At 42.2% G+C, this 14,933-nt stretch overlaps 1 protein-coding gene across 1 annotated transcript in view; it reads right to left on the reverse strand.

The window, feature by feature from the left end:
* The window catches only part of LOC145389989 (uncharacterized), a gene marked incomplete at its 3' end in the record, with an annotated part of 61,200 nt that overhangs the window by 29,815 nt on the left and 16,452 nt on the right, over positions 1-14,933 (reverse strand). Inside the window, exons 5-8 of the mRNA XM_080265083.1 lie at positions 13,747-13,983; positions 11,250-11,371; positions 9,416-9,555; positions 8,585-8,690 (exon numbers count right to left, since the gene is read on the reverse strand). Coding sequence (XP_080121209.1) covers positions 8,585-8,690; positions 9,416-9,555; positions 11,250-11,371; positions 13,747-13,983 — 605 coding nt within the window. The remainder of the gene's footprint in view (positions 1-8,584; positions 8,691-9,415; positions 9,556-11,249; positions 11,372-13,746; positions 13,984-14,933) is intronic.

The following is a 14,933-nucleotide window of genomic DNA, read 5'->3' on the forward strand; positions in this document are numbered from 1 at the left end:
AAAAGGCAGTTGCAGTTAACGGTGTCGGACGGGACAGTGAGGAGAAGACTTCATTCATCAGGTTTTCGATGCCACGTTGCAGCTGTAAAGGAAAAAATGACGGACAGCCACAAAGAACGCCGCCTTCAGTTTGCCCAGCGATACTGTGGCGAAGGGCTCGACTTCTGGGCTAGGGTAATCTTCTCAGACGAAAAGATCTTCTCGTCATGCAGCCATGGGAAAGTGCATTGCTGGAGGATGACCAACACTAGGTAAGACCTGCATTCATTTTGAATCCTTAAACATGTTCTTCCATCATCACATCTATCGGTTATTGTTTTAGAGATAAAATAAGCAATTAGAACCATTTTCTTTTCTATTATTATTATTATTAGATTGAACCGGTGAAGGTTTATATTCAAGGGGTGGTTGGGGTTATTGCTCACGTAATGCCACTCAGGGTTGTGAGGCTTGTCACTCTCATCTTAAATGTCAGGACCAACATGCCTAGCCCCGGGCTCCTACGCTCCTCATAGAGCAAGGTAGGATTGGATGATGATGATTATCGTTATTATTATTATTATTATTATTATCATCATCATCATCATCATTATTATTATCATTCAGACATTCGGGACGTTTATGAAATAACTCGAAATATATTCGGCTTTCAGTGGTTTGGGATATAATCCATATCCAGCCCAGCAGAGACTAATCGATACCTTAATCCTTAATCACTTGATCATCCCCATTGATCATTGTTTTCCTACGACAGATATAACGAGGCGAACATCTTTTACGAGGGAAGGAGCGGCCACGTCACTTGCAATGTGTGGGGGTGGATCCATCTATATGGTGCTGGGGAGTTGGCTCGGATTGAGGGAAGATTCACCGCTGATACTTACTTTGAAACTTTAGAAGAGGTGATGCTTCCTTCAGTACGGGCCTATGCTCTCCCTTACCCAGAGAAGATCCTCTTCATGCAGGACAATTGTAGTGTTCACACGGCAAGAATAGTGAGGAGGTGGTTCGATGAACGAAATGATGTGGACCTCTTGCCCTGGCCCAGTAAGTCAAGTGACTTAAATCCCATCGAAAATGTGTGGGGAAACACTGTCAATTCCTGGGAACAGGAAATGGAGAGAACGCCAGCAAATCTGTTCCAGCATACTCAACGGGAATGGGAAGTCATGCGCAGGAAACAGCACATAATCTATAATCATGTCAGCTCTATGCCAAACCGCCTGCAAGAAGTGATTAGAAATAATGGAGGTTGGACACGATACTGATCGAGAGAGAGAGAGAGAGAGAGAGAGAGAGAGAGAGAGAGAGAGAGAGGCAGAGTGTATGCAGACGCGAGCTTAAAAGCTGGCTACATTTGTCTAACCGTGAACTGTAGTTATCTTTAAATGTGTTATAATGCTTTGTTTATTTTATAATAACATGTTTTATTTATTTTATAATAATTATATCAATAAAATCATACTTTGCACTGACATTATCATTCACCCTACAGAACCTGAGAGAGAGAGAGAGAGAGAGAGAGAGAGAGAGAGAGAGAGAGAGAGAGAGAGAGAGAGGCATATAGACGGGACGGATCTGGTGATGATTATGGGAGAGAGTGGTGAAATGAGGGATTGCCCCATGCTCTTGGATACCGGAGCATGTCGATCGCTCATTAATCAAGGAACCTATGAGAATTTGGGTGAGACCAAGCCTGAGCTCAGACCGTATCAAGGACGAAGGTTAGTATCCGCAAGTGGTAATGAGCTTGAGGTGGTAGGAGTGGTTAGCCTGCCTATAGGGTTGGCTGGTCACACCTACGAGAGTGAATTAGTAGTGGTGAGGAACTTACCATGTACTATCTCAGTGATTCTAGGTTCCGATTTTATTTTCGCTCGGAATATATGTATTACACCAGATCCTTTGTGCATAGAGATCGATGGGGAGAAGGTAGAATTACAGTAGGGAGAGGAGAATCTTCGCATAGATGGTGCTTCCTCCTTGCATGTAGTTGAAACCGGCTTATCAGATGACCAGGAGTATATCTCTGGGCGTTGTATGACGAGTGAGACAGTCGTGATTGATCCGTTCACAAGTGGAATGATCTCGTTAGAGACTGAAATTTCAGGATGGTCCTTTGGGTTATTCTCACCTAATCCTGGTAGTACTTTCGCTGCTATGCTGTGGCCAGGGATTGTACAGATGGTCCCGGGCGAGGCGGGAGGAAAGTCCAGGGTTTATGTTGCCTACACTAACGCCACCCCTGACCGGGTCAGTATATCTGGCAGGTACAGGGTGGGGACAATAGAACCGTTTGAGGAGATAATGTGGGACGAGGATCAGGAGGATGAGCAAGGGCAAATAACTGGTGTGACACAGGGAGAAGGGAGATTAACTAAGCTCTTTCTAAAAGTAGATGAGTTATGTCCACCGGAGATTAAGGAGAATGATGCTCTCAAACGTCTAGTGCGAAAGCATCCTCAAGTGTTTGCCTTGCCTGATGAACCACTGAATATTACACCTTATTTCCTCCATCACATCTGTGCTACAGGACCGGTTGTAAACCGTCGTCCTTATAAGGTACCGGTTAAGTATCACGAAACTCTTAGGCAACAGCTAAATGAACTAAGGGAGCAAAATATAATACGTCCTTCTAGATCACCATTTTGTTCACTCTTGGTCCCGGTGGCCAAGAAGGATGGTGGACTAAGAATTTGTCTCGATTTTCGTCATTTGAATAAGCAGATTACAGCAGACCCCTTACTGACCATTCTATCTGACAACTGACGCGAGTGGTACTGCGATAGGTGGGGTGTTACAACAGGAAGATGAGGATGGACACCTTAGACCGTTGACATATTTTAGTAGAGCATTAAATAAAGCTGAGCTTAATTATGCCACTATCGAGCAAGAAGCCTTAAGTATTGTGTACGGATTGCGGATAAATCGGCCTCTTGTCTTGGGATACAAAGTGATTGTGCAGACGGATCACCGACCCCTCACGTGGCTCTTTAATGTGAAGGAGCCTTCTGGCAGAATAGCTAGATGGCAGATACAGGTTGCCGAATACGACTTAGAGGTATCCTACCTGCCAGGACACCAGAACCGAGTGGATGACGCCTTGTCACGTCTGCGCAGAGAGCAAAACGAAGATATAGAACTTATAGCTGTTACGAGGTAAGTAGAGAGTGGAGGACACGACACATGGTCTTCTCATAGCCTTCATCAGCCTCTGAACCACGTAGTCTCGTCTGCTTATGCTTGCACTCCTCATAGTCCTAATCAGACCTCAGAGCTACCTATCCAAGCCGTATATTACTGTTATCCTGTGTTCTTTTTATCGTTCTTCTTTTTTTCACTCTTTCAGGCCCCATTCATGCCATTCTGCGTTTTGTTTCAATCTTTTGCTCTCTTTATCTCATACTCTGATCTTTTTGTTTTTACTCTCTGCTCTTTATCTCTTATCCCTCCTCTTTTTCTCTCGTACTCATGCCACGGTTCGCCAATTAAATATTTCACGGTTTATGATGCAGATACGAGGCTGTAAGTAATGACCAGGCAAGATGATATATTGAAGCCGTTGCGAATCAGGCAGACATATATGGTAAAAGGTCAGACACAGACTTACACATGCACTTCTAAACTGAACTGGAGTAAAGATATATATATATATATATATATATATATATATATATATATATATATATATACATAGAGAGAGAGAGAGAGAGAGAGACAGAGAGACAGACAGACAGAGTATAAATTCTCCTTTACAGAACACAACTCACACACCGTAAACACACACAGACACAGACACAGACACACAGATACACACACACACACACCATCTTCTACTCGTACACAGAACCGGCGAAACTTGGACTGTTACACCCGTAGACTTTCAGAGAGCATAATTTCTTATATAGCGATTTTATGGGCGACCGAAAGTTAGGTTAGGTCACTTTGGGCAGGGTTTGGTCTGATTAGATAATTTTTGGTTGGGTTGGGTTCAGATCGACTAGATATAGACGGATTAGGTTAGATTGCTTTAGAATAGCTCGGTTTTGATATATTTTGGGTCGGGTTTTATTGGGTTCAATTAAGCGGGGTTAGGTTCGGTTGGATTTGGTCATTTGAGGCTTGACTGGGTTTCGTTAGGTCGGGTATGGTATGGTTAAGTGAGACTGGGTAGGATTAGGAAGGGTTAGATGCGGTTAGGCTGCGTCAGAATTAGTTAGGTTAGGTATGGGAAGGTTACGTGAGATTGTGAGGTTAAATACAATTAGACTGGGTTAGGTGAGGTTAAGTTAGATTAGATAAGGTTAATTTAGGTTGGATTAGGTCATTCGAGGTTAGGCAGGGTTCAGTTCCAGCAAATATGGATAGGTTAGGTAAGACTGGACTAAAACAAATTGGTTTATGCATTGCAGTCTTTTGTTGGGCGGTCCTTCCAAAGTCAAGCTTCACAAGAGGTGGACGTGGTTGTGTGTGTGTGTGTGTGTGTGTGTTCTAATACAGTCTCCCCATTCCTCTTATTTTTTTTACGTCATTATTATCCACACAAAAGAAACCTATTGTAAATTATAAAAGATACTGTACCCACACAGTGAAATTGTGGGAAGTGCCATAATAGAACGAATTAAGTCCGACCAGAATCGTGTTCTTCCATATGAATAGTTATCTATCTATCTATCTATTGCCAGACGCCTCAATCCCGTTTGGGGTGGCCACAAACAAATCGCCTCCAAGTCGCCCTGTCCCCCGCCATTTCACTGCCCTGCTCCCAACTCACACCCCCCTCTCACATATACCTCTCCACCCCATCCCTCCATCTCATCCTCGGCCTCCCCCTCCCTCTTCCCCCCTCCGCCTCACTCACATACACTCTCTTCGTCAGTCTTTCACCCTCCATCCTCTCCACATGGCCAAACCACCTCAGTGTGTTCCTCATAACGCTTCCTATCACATCCACATCCACACCACAACGCTCCTTTATATCCTCATTCGTCAGCCTGTCTCTCCACGTGACTCCACAGGCTCCTCTTAAATAACTCATTTCCACTGCTCTCACTCTTGACTTGTGTCCTTCCAACAATGTCCAAGCTTCACTTCCGTACGTTAGAGTTGGTATCACAATACTGTCATGTAGTAACTTTTTCACTTTCATGCTCACTTCCCTGTTTCTTATCACTGCTTTCAAGGAACCAGCAACCTTTCTTCCCTGCTGTACCCTTTCAAGCACTTCACCCTCCAAACCTCCATCCTTACTCATCACACTGCCCAAATACTTAAACGTACTCACATTTTCCAATTCCTCACCATCCAACCTCGCTGTACATTCACTAACTTCACCTCTCTCAAAGACCATCACTTTACTCTTCCCTACTTTCAACTTTAGATTCCGTTTCTTACACACTCTCTCAAACTCATCCACCAAGCCTTGCAGCTCCCCTTCGTCTTCACTCAACAACACAGTATCATCTGCAAACAACAGTACAGGGAGTTTCCAAACACTATCTTCTCTCACCAGGGCCACTCCAACATCCACTACCCTACCTTGTACCTCTTTTATTACCCCATCCATGTACAGATTGAACAACCATGGAGACATGACACATCCCTTTCAAACCAACTTTCAAAGAGAAAAATTCACTTAGTTCACCATCCACACGCACTGCAGCCTTCGCACCATCGTTCATACTCTTCACAGCATTCAACAACTTCCCATCTACTCCATATATTCTTAACACTTTCCACAATCCTTGTCTATCCACCCTGTCATATGCTTTTTCCAAATCCATGAAAGCTGCATACAACTTCTTTCCCTTCTCTAGAAACTTTTCCACTAAAGATCTAAGAATGAATATCTGATCTACACAACCTCTTCCCTTCCTAAAGCCTCCCTGTTCTTCTCCAACTAATTTCTCTGTTCTTTCTCTAACTCTGTCTATAAGTATCCTACCATACACTTTTCCTATTATACTAAGAAGACAAATGCCCCTATGATTACCACACACTTCTTTTTCCCCTTTTCCTTTGTACAAGGGAATAATTATACCTGACTTCCAATCCTCCGGGACTCTACCTTCCTCCCAAGCCAATCTGCACATCTTCCACATCCATTCTACTACTATCTCTCCCCCATGCTTCAGCATTTCACTACACACTCCATTAATTCCTGGGGCTTTCCCCGATTTAACTTTCTTCATTGCTTCCACAACTTCTATCCTACTGATTTCTTCCTGTCTTCTCACCTCCCTCCTTCTCCCAGCCATTCCCCAGCCAGTTATACTTGCATTACTTCCATCCTCTACGTTCAACAATTCCTTAAAGTGTTCTCTCCATCTGCTCACTTTTTCTCCCTTCTCCACTAGTAATCTACCATTTTTATCTTTCACTCCCCTGCTAACTTCACTTCCACCCTGTCTTACTCTTTTCACTCCTCTCCAGAACATTTTCTTACAGTCCCTCCACTTTACACTCAAATTCCTTCCAAATTCCTCATCCACTCTCTTCTTACTCTCTCTTACTAATCTTTTCACCTCTCTCTTTCTTTCCACATATAACTCTCTCTTCCGCTTCTCAACTTCTTCCACGCCCCTATTTCTCATCCATTCATTGTATGCTTTCTTCTTTTGTGCCACAGCCTGTTTCACCTCTTCAGTCCACCACGCTGTTCCTTGCACCCCCCTCCGTTTTCTCTTCCTTCCACACACCACATCACATGCTGCACATATTTCTTCTGTAAATACCTTACACACAGCTTCCACGTCTCCCATCTGCTCCAATTCATATTTGCCCAATCGTTCCTCCACTTCTCTCTTATACTCTGCCTTTTTCTCATCCTCTTGTAACCTCTCCACTCTCCTTGCAACTACTCCTTCCCCTCGTCTTTCCCTTCTTCTATTCCTCCATCTTACTTGCATCCTAATTCTGGCCACCACCAAGTAGTGGTCAGAAAGTCCACTCCCCCAACCTCTATACACTCTTGCATCCTTTACACATCTTCGCATCCTTTCATCCACACACACATAATCAATCATTGCCTTCCTTTCAGTCAGTTCACCACCCACCCTTCTCATCACTCGCCATGTATACCTGTGGATCATTTTATGCCTGAAGAGGGTATTGGCTATCACCAGCCCCCTCCCAGCACAAATGTCCACTAACGCACTCCCATTCTCATCTATCTCAGCAGGCACACCCCACTCACCAACTATTCCATCCACCTTCACATTACCAACTTTACCATTCATATCACCAATCAAAAACACTCTCTCATTCCTTCCAAACTTTTCCATGCACACTTCCACATTTGTCCAGAACTCTTCTCTCACTCTTCTAGCATGATCTTGCGTTGGCGCATACACACACACAATCGCCCACATTTGTATTCCAACTTTCAACTTTACCCACACAATCCTTGACCCAACTGATCCATACTGTCTTATGCTCTTCTTCCATCTTTTACTCACAACTATACATACTCCTTCCTTTGCCCTCTCATTCTCATCTACTCCTGCACATATACCCCATCCATACTCCCATTCTCTCACACTTTCTCCTCTCCATTTTGTTTCAGTTATTCCACATACATCCACTTTCGCACCCTCAAGCACCTGGACAATCTCTCTCTCTTTCACCTCATCGACACAGTGAAATCAAGACCTACTGTAACGACATCTTACACTGAGATGGTTATATCGTGAACATGGGCCTCGTCTAGTTCCTATGTTGGTATGTAAACCCAAATGCTTAACATCTATCTATCTATCTATAGCCCGACGCCCTAATCCCGCAAAGGGTGGCCGCAGAGAAAACGCCTCCAAGTCGCTCTGTCACCCACCATTTGACTGCCCTCCTCCCAACTCACCCCGCCCCTCCCTCTTATACCTCTCAACTCCATCCCTCCACCTCATCCTCGGTTAACCCCTCCCTCTCCCTCCCTCCACCTCACCTACATACACCCTCTTATTTAGTCTTTCATTCTCCATTCTCTTCACATGTCCAAACCACCTCAGTGCATTTCTCCTAATCTTCTCAACCACATTCACATCCACCCCACAACGTTCCTTCATTTCTTCATTCGTCAACCTGTCCCACCATGTCACTCCACATGCTCCTCTCAAGTAACTCATTTCCACTGCTCCCACTCTTGACTTGTTCCCCTCTTGCAAGGTCCACACCTCGCTTCCATACAGTACATCAGGGAAGGGATCACAATACTATCATGCAGTGACTTCTTAACTTCCATACTCACCTCCCTATTTCTCATCACTGCTTTCAGTGAACCAACAACCTTCCTTCCCTGCTGTACCCTTTCACGCACTTCATCCCCCAAAGTTCCATCCTTACTCATGACACTACCCAAGTACTTGAATATATACATATATATATATATATATATATATATATATATATATATGATAAATATACCTCTCCAGTCCTTCCTTCCATCTCATCCTCAGCCTCCCCCATCCCCTTCCACCTCACCTACACTCTGCTAGTCAGTGTCTCTTCTCCATTCCCTCCAAATGGCCAGACCTTCTCAAGGTATTTCTCATAATACTTTCCATCACATGATACATTGCATAATAATTACCTTAAGCCATGCAAAGGAAGGCATGTTGCCTCGTGTTGTGGCCCCGTGTAGATAGATTAGTATGTAGTCCTCTGCAATTAACTGGTCTAGTGTTGTCAGCACATACCTGTACAAGTAATATATAAGTTTCATATACCTTTGTGCTATTAATGTATTAGGTGGTCCATCTATTGTGCTCTCCAGTCTTGTCTGTTGCAGGAAGGACTGTCTACTAATGTGAGGAACAAAGTCATTTTGGCTGCCTCATGAAATTATTAATTAACTGTACAGTCAGTGAACATAATAGAATAAACAGTAAAAGGCATGAAAAAGGCTATGGGAAGTAGAAAATGATGCAGGGTATGCACTATACTATTTTTACTATAACATGGTTCAGATTTTTGTCCTTTAGTGACTTATTTCATGTTGCTAGTGGGAGAAAAAGACAATACTACACCTGAACATCCTTTTCATAGCATATCTTTATAGGTGACATCATATTCTAGTGTTAATTTATTGTTACAACTCATCATTAATGATGTTGACATGGTAGTTTTAGGCCAAGTTAGAGTAAAAAGGATATAGTATTGCTGACTGAGCTGTCCCAGCAACACATGAACTTTGGTTGCATAATACATGGATCACCCTTGATAAGTTTCACTTATATATTTTACTTAGACTTTATACAAGTTTCATATACTATACTTGTATTTCCACTGTGTAAGTTAGCAGTACCAGTCATATAAAAGTAGCTGATACTTTATTTATATTTCCATATAAATCACTGTTCCAGCATTAGGCCTACATTATTTTAAAATACAGTAATTTCATACAAGCTGGAAGAAAACTTACATGAAGAGGTTGTCCATGACATAATCATAGTCTTTGCGTGACCTGTCAGGGAGGAAGCAGGCAGAAAAGACGATGATGGCCTCATTAGCCCCTGGATAGTAACCCCCGTGGCTCAACACTTTCTTGTACGGCTCAATCACCTGCAACATTATCATCACCATCATCATCATCATCATCCCAACCTCTTTTCCCATACAAGGGTGGGGTGAGGTAGGGTTAAGAGAGCAATAAAAAACACTAATAAACTAGAGGGAGAACTATCTAATTTCTGCCTAGTTAACTAGGCTGCACTCTCATTCACTCACCATTAATGCTCCTGGGATTCTGACTCCACCTTGCAGTCACAATCCTTACAGAGAGAGTGATGGCCTTGGGAGAGGGGGGGAGAACCAACACATCATCCATTTTGGGATGAGATACCCTAGAAAATATGAGTATGAAACGTATTGAAGACGAGGAAAATTTATATAATTAATGATAAACGTAAGAATGCTAAAGATAGCGACATACAGTTAACAAATTAGAAAACTGCCAAATTTCGCAACATCAAAAGCAGTGTTTTGGTGATATATATATATATATATATATATATATATATATATATATATATATATATATATATACTCTATTTGTATGTCATCATCATCATCAGCAGCAGCAGCCATTATAAGTCTACTGCTGAACAAAGGCCTTCCCTTACCTTCTCCACGAATTCCTTGACTGAGGCAATCTCTGTCACATTTTCCCTGAAAATATCTTGTTCTCATATCTCCTCCTCCTCCTGTCTGGCCTTTTTCTGCTATGCTTACAATCTCTTGATGTCCAGTCAGTCAGCCTCTTGCTCCATCGGTTATCCCTTATTCTAGCTACATGGCCAGCTCACCTCCATTTCTGTTCTTTTATAACTTCTATAATGTATTAACTTTTGTCTGCTTTCTCTCCCAAGTTGATCTTTTCCTGTCTCATAGAGATATTCCCAACACTGACTTTTCCATTGCTTTCTGAGAACGGATTAGTATATTTTCCATTGATTTTATTAGTTTCCAGGTATCACAACCACACATCATAGCTGGAATAATTCATTTGTTATACACTTTTTGTTTCATACATATTGCCAAGCTACTTTTCATAATGTCTTTCTGTTTACCAAAAGCTTTCCCTCCAATTGTAATGCGACTTTTTATTTTGTTATCGTGGTCTATCATTAATTTTAGTATTTGTCCCAAGTAACTGTACTCCTTGACTACTTCAAGAATTTCTTCTGGTATACTGATGATGCTCTTTGGTGTGTGAAGATTACACATTACAGTAGTTTTAGTCCAGTTCATCTTTAGCCCTACTTTGAGACTTTCTCTGTTCGGGTCATTTAACATTTCTTGCAATAAATGTACCATCATGCAATCCCATTTTGCCAATATAAAAAGGAGTCCTGAGGCCCAGGCATAGGCTACCCATTCCTAATATTTATAGGCAATGGTGACCAGCCCCACTTTCCCGTGAGTGGCATTGTGCAAGCAAAGAGCCCCCAACTTCCTCCTCAGATGAAACCCATAGAGGCTCCATCTGGTCACAGTGCCTTAACCCACTAAACCACCAAAAACCATTTGGTTATAAAGATATACTGACTGAAAGTATCCAAGCAGATGTTGCTCATAAAGGTGTACAGTACGTACTATGGGTGGATGGGGTTTACTGCTCACACAATACCATTCTGGGACAATAGATTGGTCATTCTCACTTCAAAAATCAGGAATTAAGTAGACCAACCCAGGGTCCCTATGTTCCTAGTGGGGTAATAAAAGATTGGATGATGGATAAATGATGATGTACTGACCTTCATGTCAATCCTCCGTTCAATTCCAGATATGACAACTGATCGCCATGACCGTTCCTCACTGGTTTCCTGCACTGCTGTGTACTCAGGTAGTGGCTCTATCCTTGGCTGAGGACCCAGACCTGAATCAAGATAGAAGGGTCTTGTTATCTATTCTTTTTTCTTCTTCTTTTTTTTTTTTTTTTTGGAGAAGGGATGTCTTCATGTTGTGTCACTGATATAACCAGGCAACTCCACTGCCTGATAATGCTAATGCTCCTGAACTCTCATCCTATCCCCTGAAAAGAGGTTGATGGACTGCAGGGGAAGGACAATGTACACCTGCAGTCCACTGGGTTCATGTTTCAGATGAGCATGATGGCACAACAACAGCAGTTTTTTTTTTTTTTTTTTCCAAATAAAGCCACTGTAAGTTACAGAAAGATTGAGTGTTAAAGTTCTTTTGTCACCTGTAAAGCTCACTTGACAATTTCCCTGTTTCGGTAGTAGATGGATGGCTATCATCAACTTGGGAGATACTACCATGAGAGTGGTATGTGATTACAAGCTCTGTAACAAGGCACATAATCATCACTCTCAGGCATGAAACTTTGACAAATTGTTAGAGTCCAGGATGAGACATTTATATTGTTACAAAGCTTACCGAACATCTCTGATATCTTTTTTCAGCAGTTATCAGCAACTGTAGGAAAGTAATTAGCTAGTTTTGGCACTTAATTTAGTTGCCAGTTCATATAAAACATAAGTAATACCATGATCAACCCTGTATAGTATGACGATTCCACGAGAGGAAACATGGCATCATTTTGCTTGTGCATGTACCTTATATATCCTACTGGCTGCATGGAAAAAACTGTGATATTATGGAACTTATCACTGTAGTGCATTTATTTTAGGTGAATAACCAAGGGGACGCATTCCTGCCTAATAACTATAGATTCATGAAATTCATGCAAGGTCACATGCTATAAAACTGCTTCAAAGAAACTTGGATTTTCATACAAAATCCATAATGTCTACCCTAATGAGCAGTTAGCTGTAATTTGCAAGTCATGTGCAGTCTCAGCATAAATAATGCTTTCCCATGTGGAGTGGATGTGGAGATGTTCCACTAAAACAACTGGACAAAATTCAGAGCAAAGCTATAAGAATAATTAATAATCCTGCAATTATAAATTAACTACCTCTCTTACAAGTCAGACAAAGTATTGCCTCCCTTGAATTATTTTACAGATACTTTTATGGCAAATTATCAGACAAAGTTGCATCCATTGTGCCACCTCTCCATCATTCCCCTGTGCTACATGGGCATCTGGTAGCACCATGATTTGACTGTCACACTGCCATTTTGTAGAACTTCTGCATATCAGAATTCCTTTATTCTCCAAACTACTTCTCTCTGGAACTTGATTCCCCAGATTTTTCCCCAAAACTTCAGCCTTCAGCAGTTTAAGTCAAACTGTTGCAGAGTTTTTATGAATGGAGGATACCTGTAATTTGGTGTATGATATTTTGTTTTGTTTTGTTTTTCCTTCCTCTGTTTGTCTTTTGTTTAGAAAAAAAAAAAAAAAAAAAAAAAAGGACAAGAACCCAGTAAATTGCAGGTTGAAGTTGCCCTTGCATTCAATCATCCTCCTTTCAGGGGATAGGAAGACTGGGAGGGCTTGTATAACTGGGCAGTAGTATCACCCCATTACACTGGTGTCACCTTGTGAAGTCATCCCTATCCAGAACCATGCAACCTTTTGATACAGCCAGACCAATTGTCAGTCAGCAATACTCACACGCCATGATGGATTTCACCATGGGTGTCTGGAGAGGGGGGCAAGGGGGGGCAGCTGCCCCACCTTAGAGTTCCAAAGTGTGTCTGGAACTTTTCCGGACGTCACGTATATTTTCGTTCCTTTGAGTTATAGCACATCAGCATATGAATACTTTTCGCCTGCAATTTAAGTACATCTTGATACTATATTTTATAGTGAATTATATGTTCGGTCGGCACATATATGTATAATTTCTTTTATTTTGCCCCCCCTTACAAAAAATCCTGCAGATGCCCCTGGATTTCACAGTTCATCCAGTGTATCTGTGTCAACACGGGTGAGCACATTGGTGAACTCGCCACATGAAAGCATCTGTGTATCATCTTCATCACTGTCACATAGGTTCTTTTCATGTAACCTTTTGTTGTAACCAAACAGCTCTTAGCAATACTTACATTCCATAATGGATTCCTGCCGTACATCTAGTGTGTCTGCATCATCAATGAACTTGTCTTGTGAAAGCACCTGTGCGTGATTGTCATTATTTCATATAACCCTTTGATATATTCAGACCAGGTGATGACATAATTATGGAGGTATGCAAAATGTAGGAGGACTGCTATGTAGCAGAATGGGTTAAGATAAGCCTGTGCCCATGGTCAGACACGATGAAATGGCTGTTAATCCTTTGCCCAGAGTAAACACATAAAGAAAAAGAGAAAAAAAAAACTCACGCTCCATGATGGATTCCTCTAGTTCATCCGGTGTGTCTATGTCATCTGGCGTAAGCATATCAGTGAACTCATCATGTGAGAGCATCTGTGCGTCATCGTCGTCGTCGTCATCATCGTCATTAATGTGTTGGCTGAGGGAGGAGAGGGAGTGTTGGTCGTCCTCCACCGCCACTGTCAGAAGCTCCTCTGTCACTGTCAAACGTTTCTTCCGGGTCACCTCCAAGCTTGACGGACGCTCTGTAGAAGAGATGCTCAAAAATAAGAAACTGGGAGTGAGATTCTTGAACATAACTGTATTTATGATCAAGGCCCTGTTGTAACTGTGATAAGTATTCCCAGGAAGGACAAAGAAAGGACAGTACAGTGTCTTCCCATGTCTCTTGTTCTTCCCAGAAAAAGAAACCTTGGTTATGAGAGATATTATCGTAGGTTAATATATATATTTTTTGAGGGAAGAACAAGAAAAGGGCAGTACAGAATCTCTCATATCTCTGGTTCTTCCTGTAAAATACATATAAGTTATAACAGGGAATTGATTGCAAATGTGTTTGAGAATCCCACCTTGGGATTGGATTCATAAATACACATAGCCCCGTATTCTCTTTGGTTAAGTAGGCCCCCCTAGATTTTATCTGTGTGTCTGATATAATGTACCATAGTATCTCTGTTTCTAATATACTGTTGATATATACAGTTAACTTTTGTGGTACATGGGGGGGACAGTCATCCTGTCACTCAGTGTAGGGATGCCCTATGGTCCCTACACTGAGTGACAAGCCTAAAGGTTTCCTGTACCCTGGAAACCATTTACTACACTGGGTGGTAACCCTATAACTGGGTTTTTTGGCAAGGTTAAGTATACCCCAGATTCCCCTATCAAAAATCACTTATCATGGCAAATGTTTTGGAGAGCCTCAGAGGACCCAATACCAGCCAAGGACCCCAACCAAATGGACAGGTTTCATGGCCATGTGGAATGTGAGAGGTGTGCATCAGGACAGCAAGAGGGCGGAAGTGGTGAATGTGTTCAAGAGTGCGAGATATGCCATGATGACACTGTGTGAAACAAAGATGAAAGGGTGTGCAGTGGAGGAGTGGGAGGGTGTAAAGTGTGTGAGGTCGGGCATGAACGGGCGAGGAAGATGCAAGGAAGGAGTTGCTTTGTTGATGAATGAGGTGTGGCAAAA

Source organism: Coenobita brevimanus, unplaced genomic scaffold, assembly GCF_032717465.1.
Source record: "Coenobita brevimanus isolate Jiangsu-jjx unplaced genomic scaffold, ASM3271746v2 jjx.HiC_scaffold_2682, whole genome shotgun sequence".
Taxonomy (NCBI): domain Eukaryota; kingdom Metazoa; phylum Arthropoda; class Malacostraca; order Decapoda; family Coenobitidae; genus Coenobita; species Coenobita brevimanus.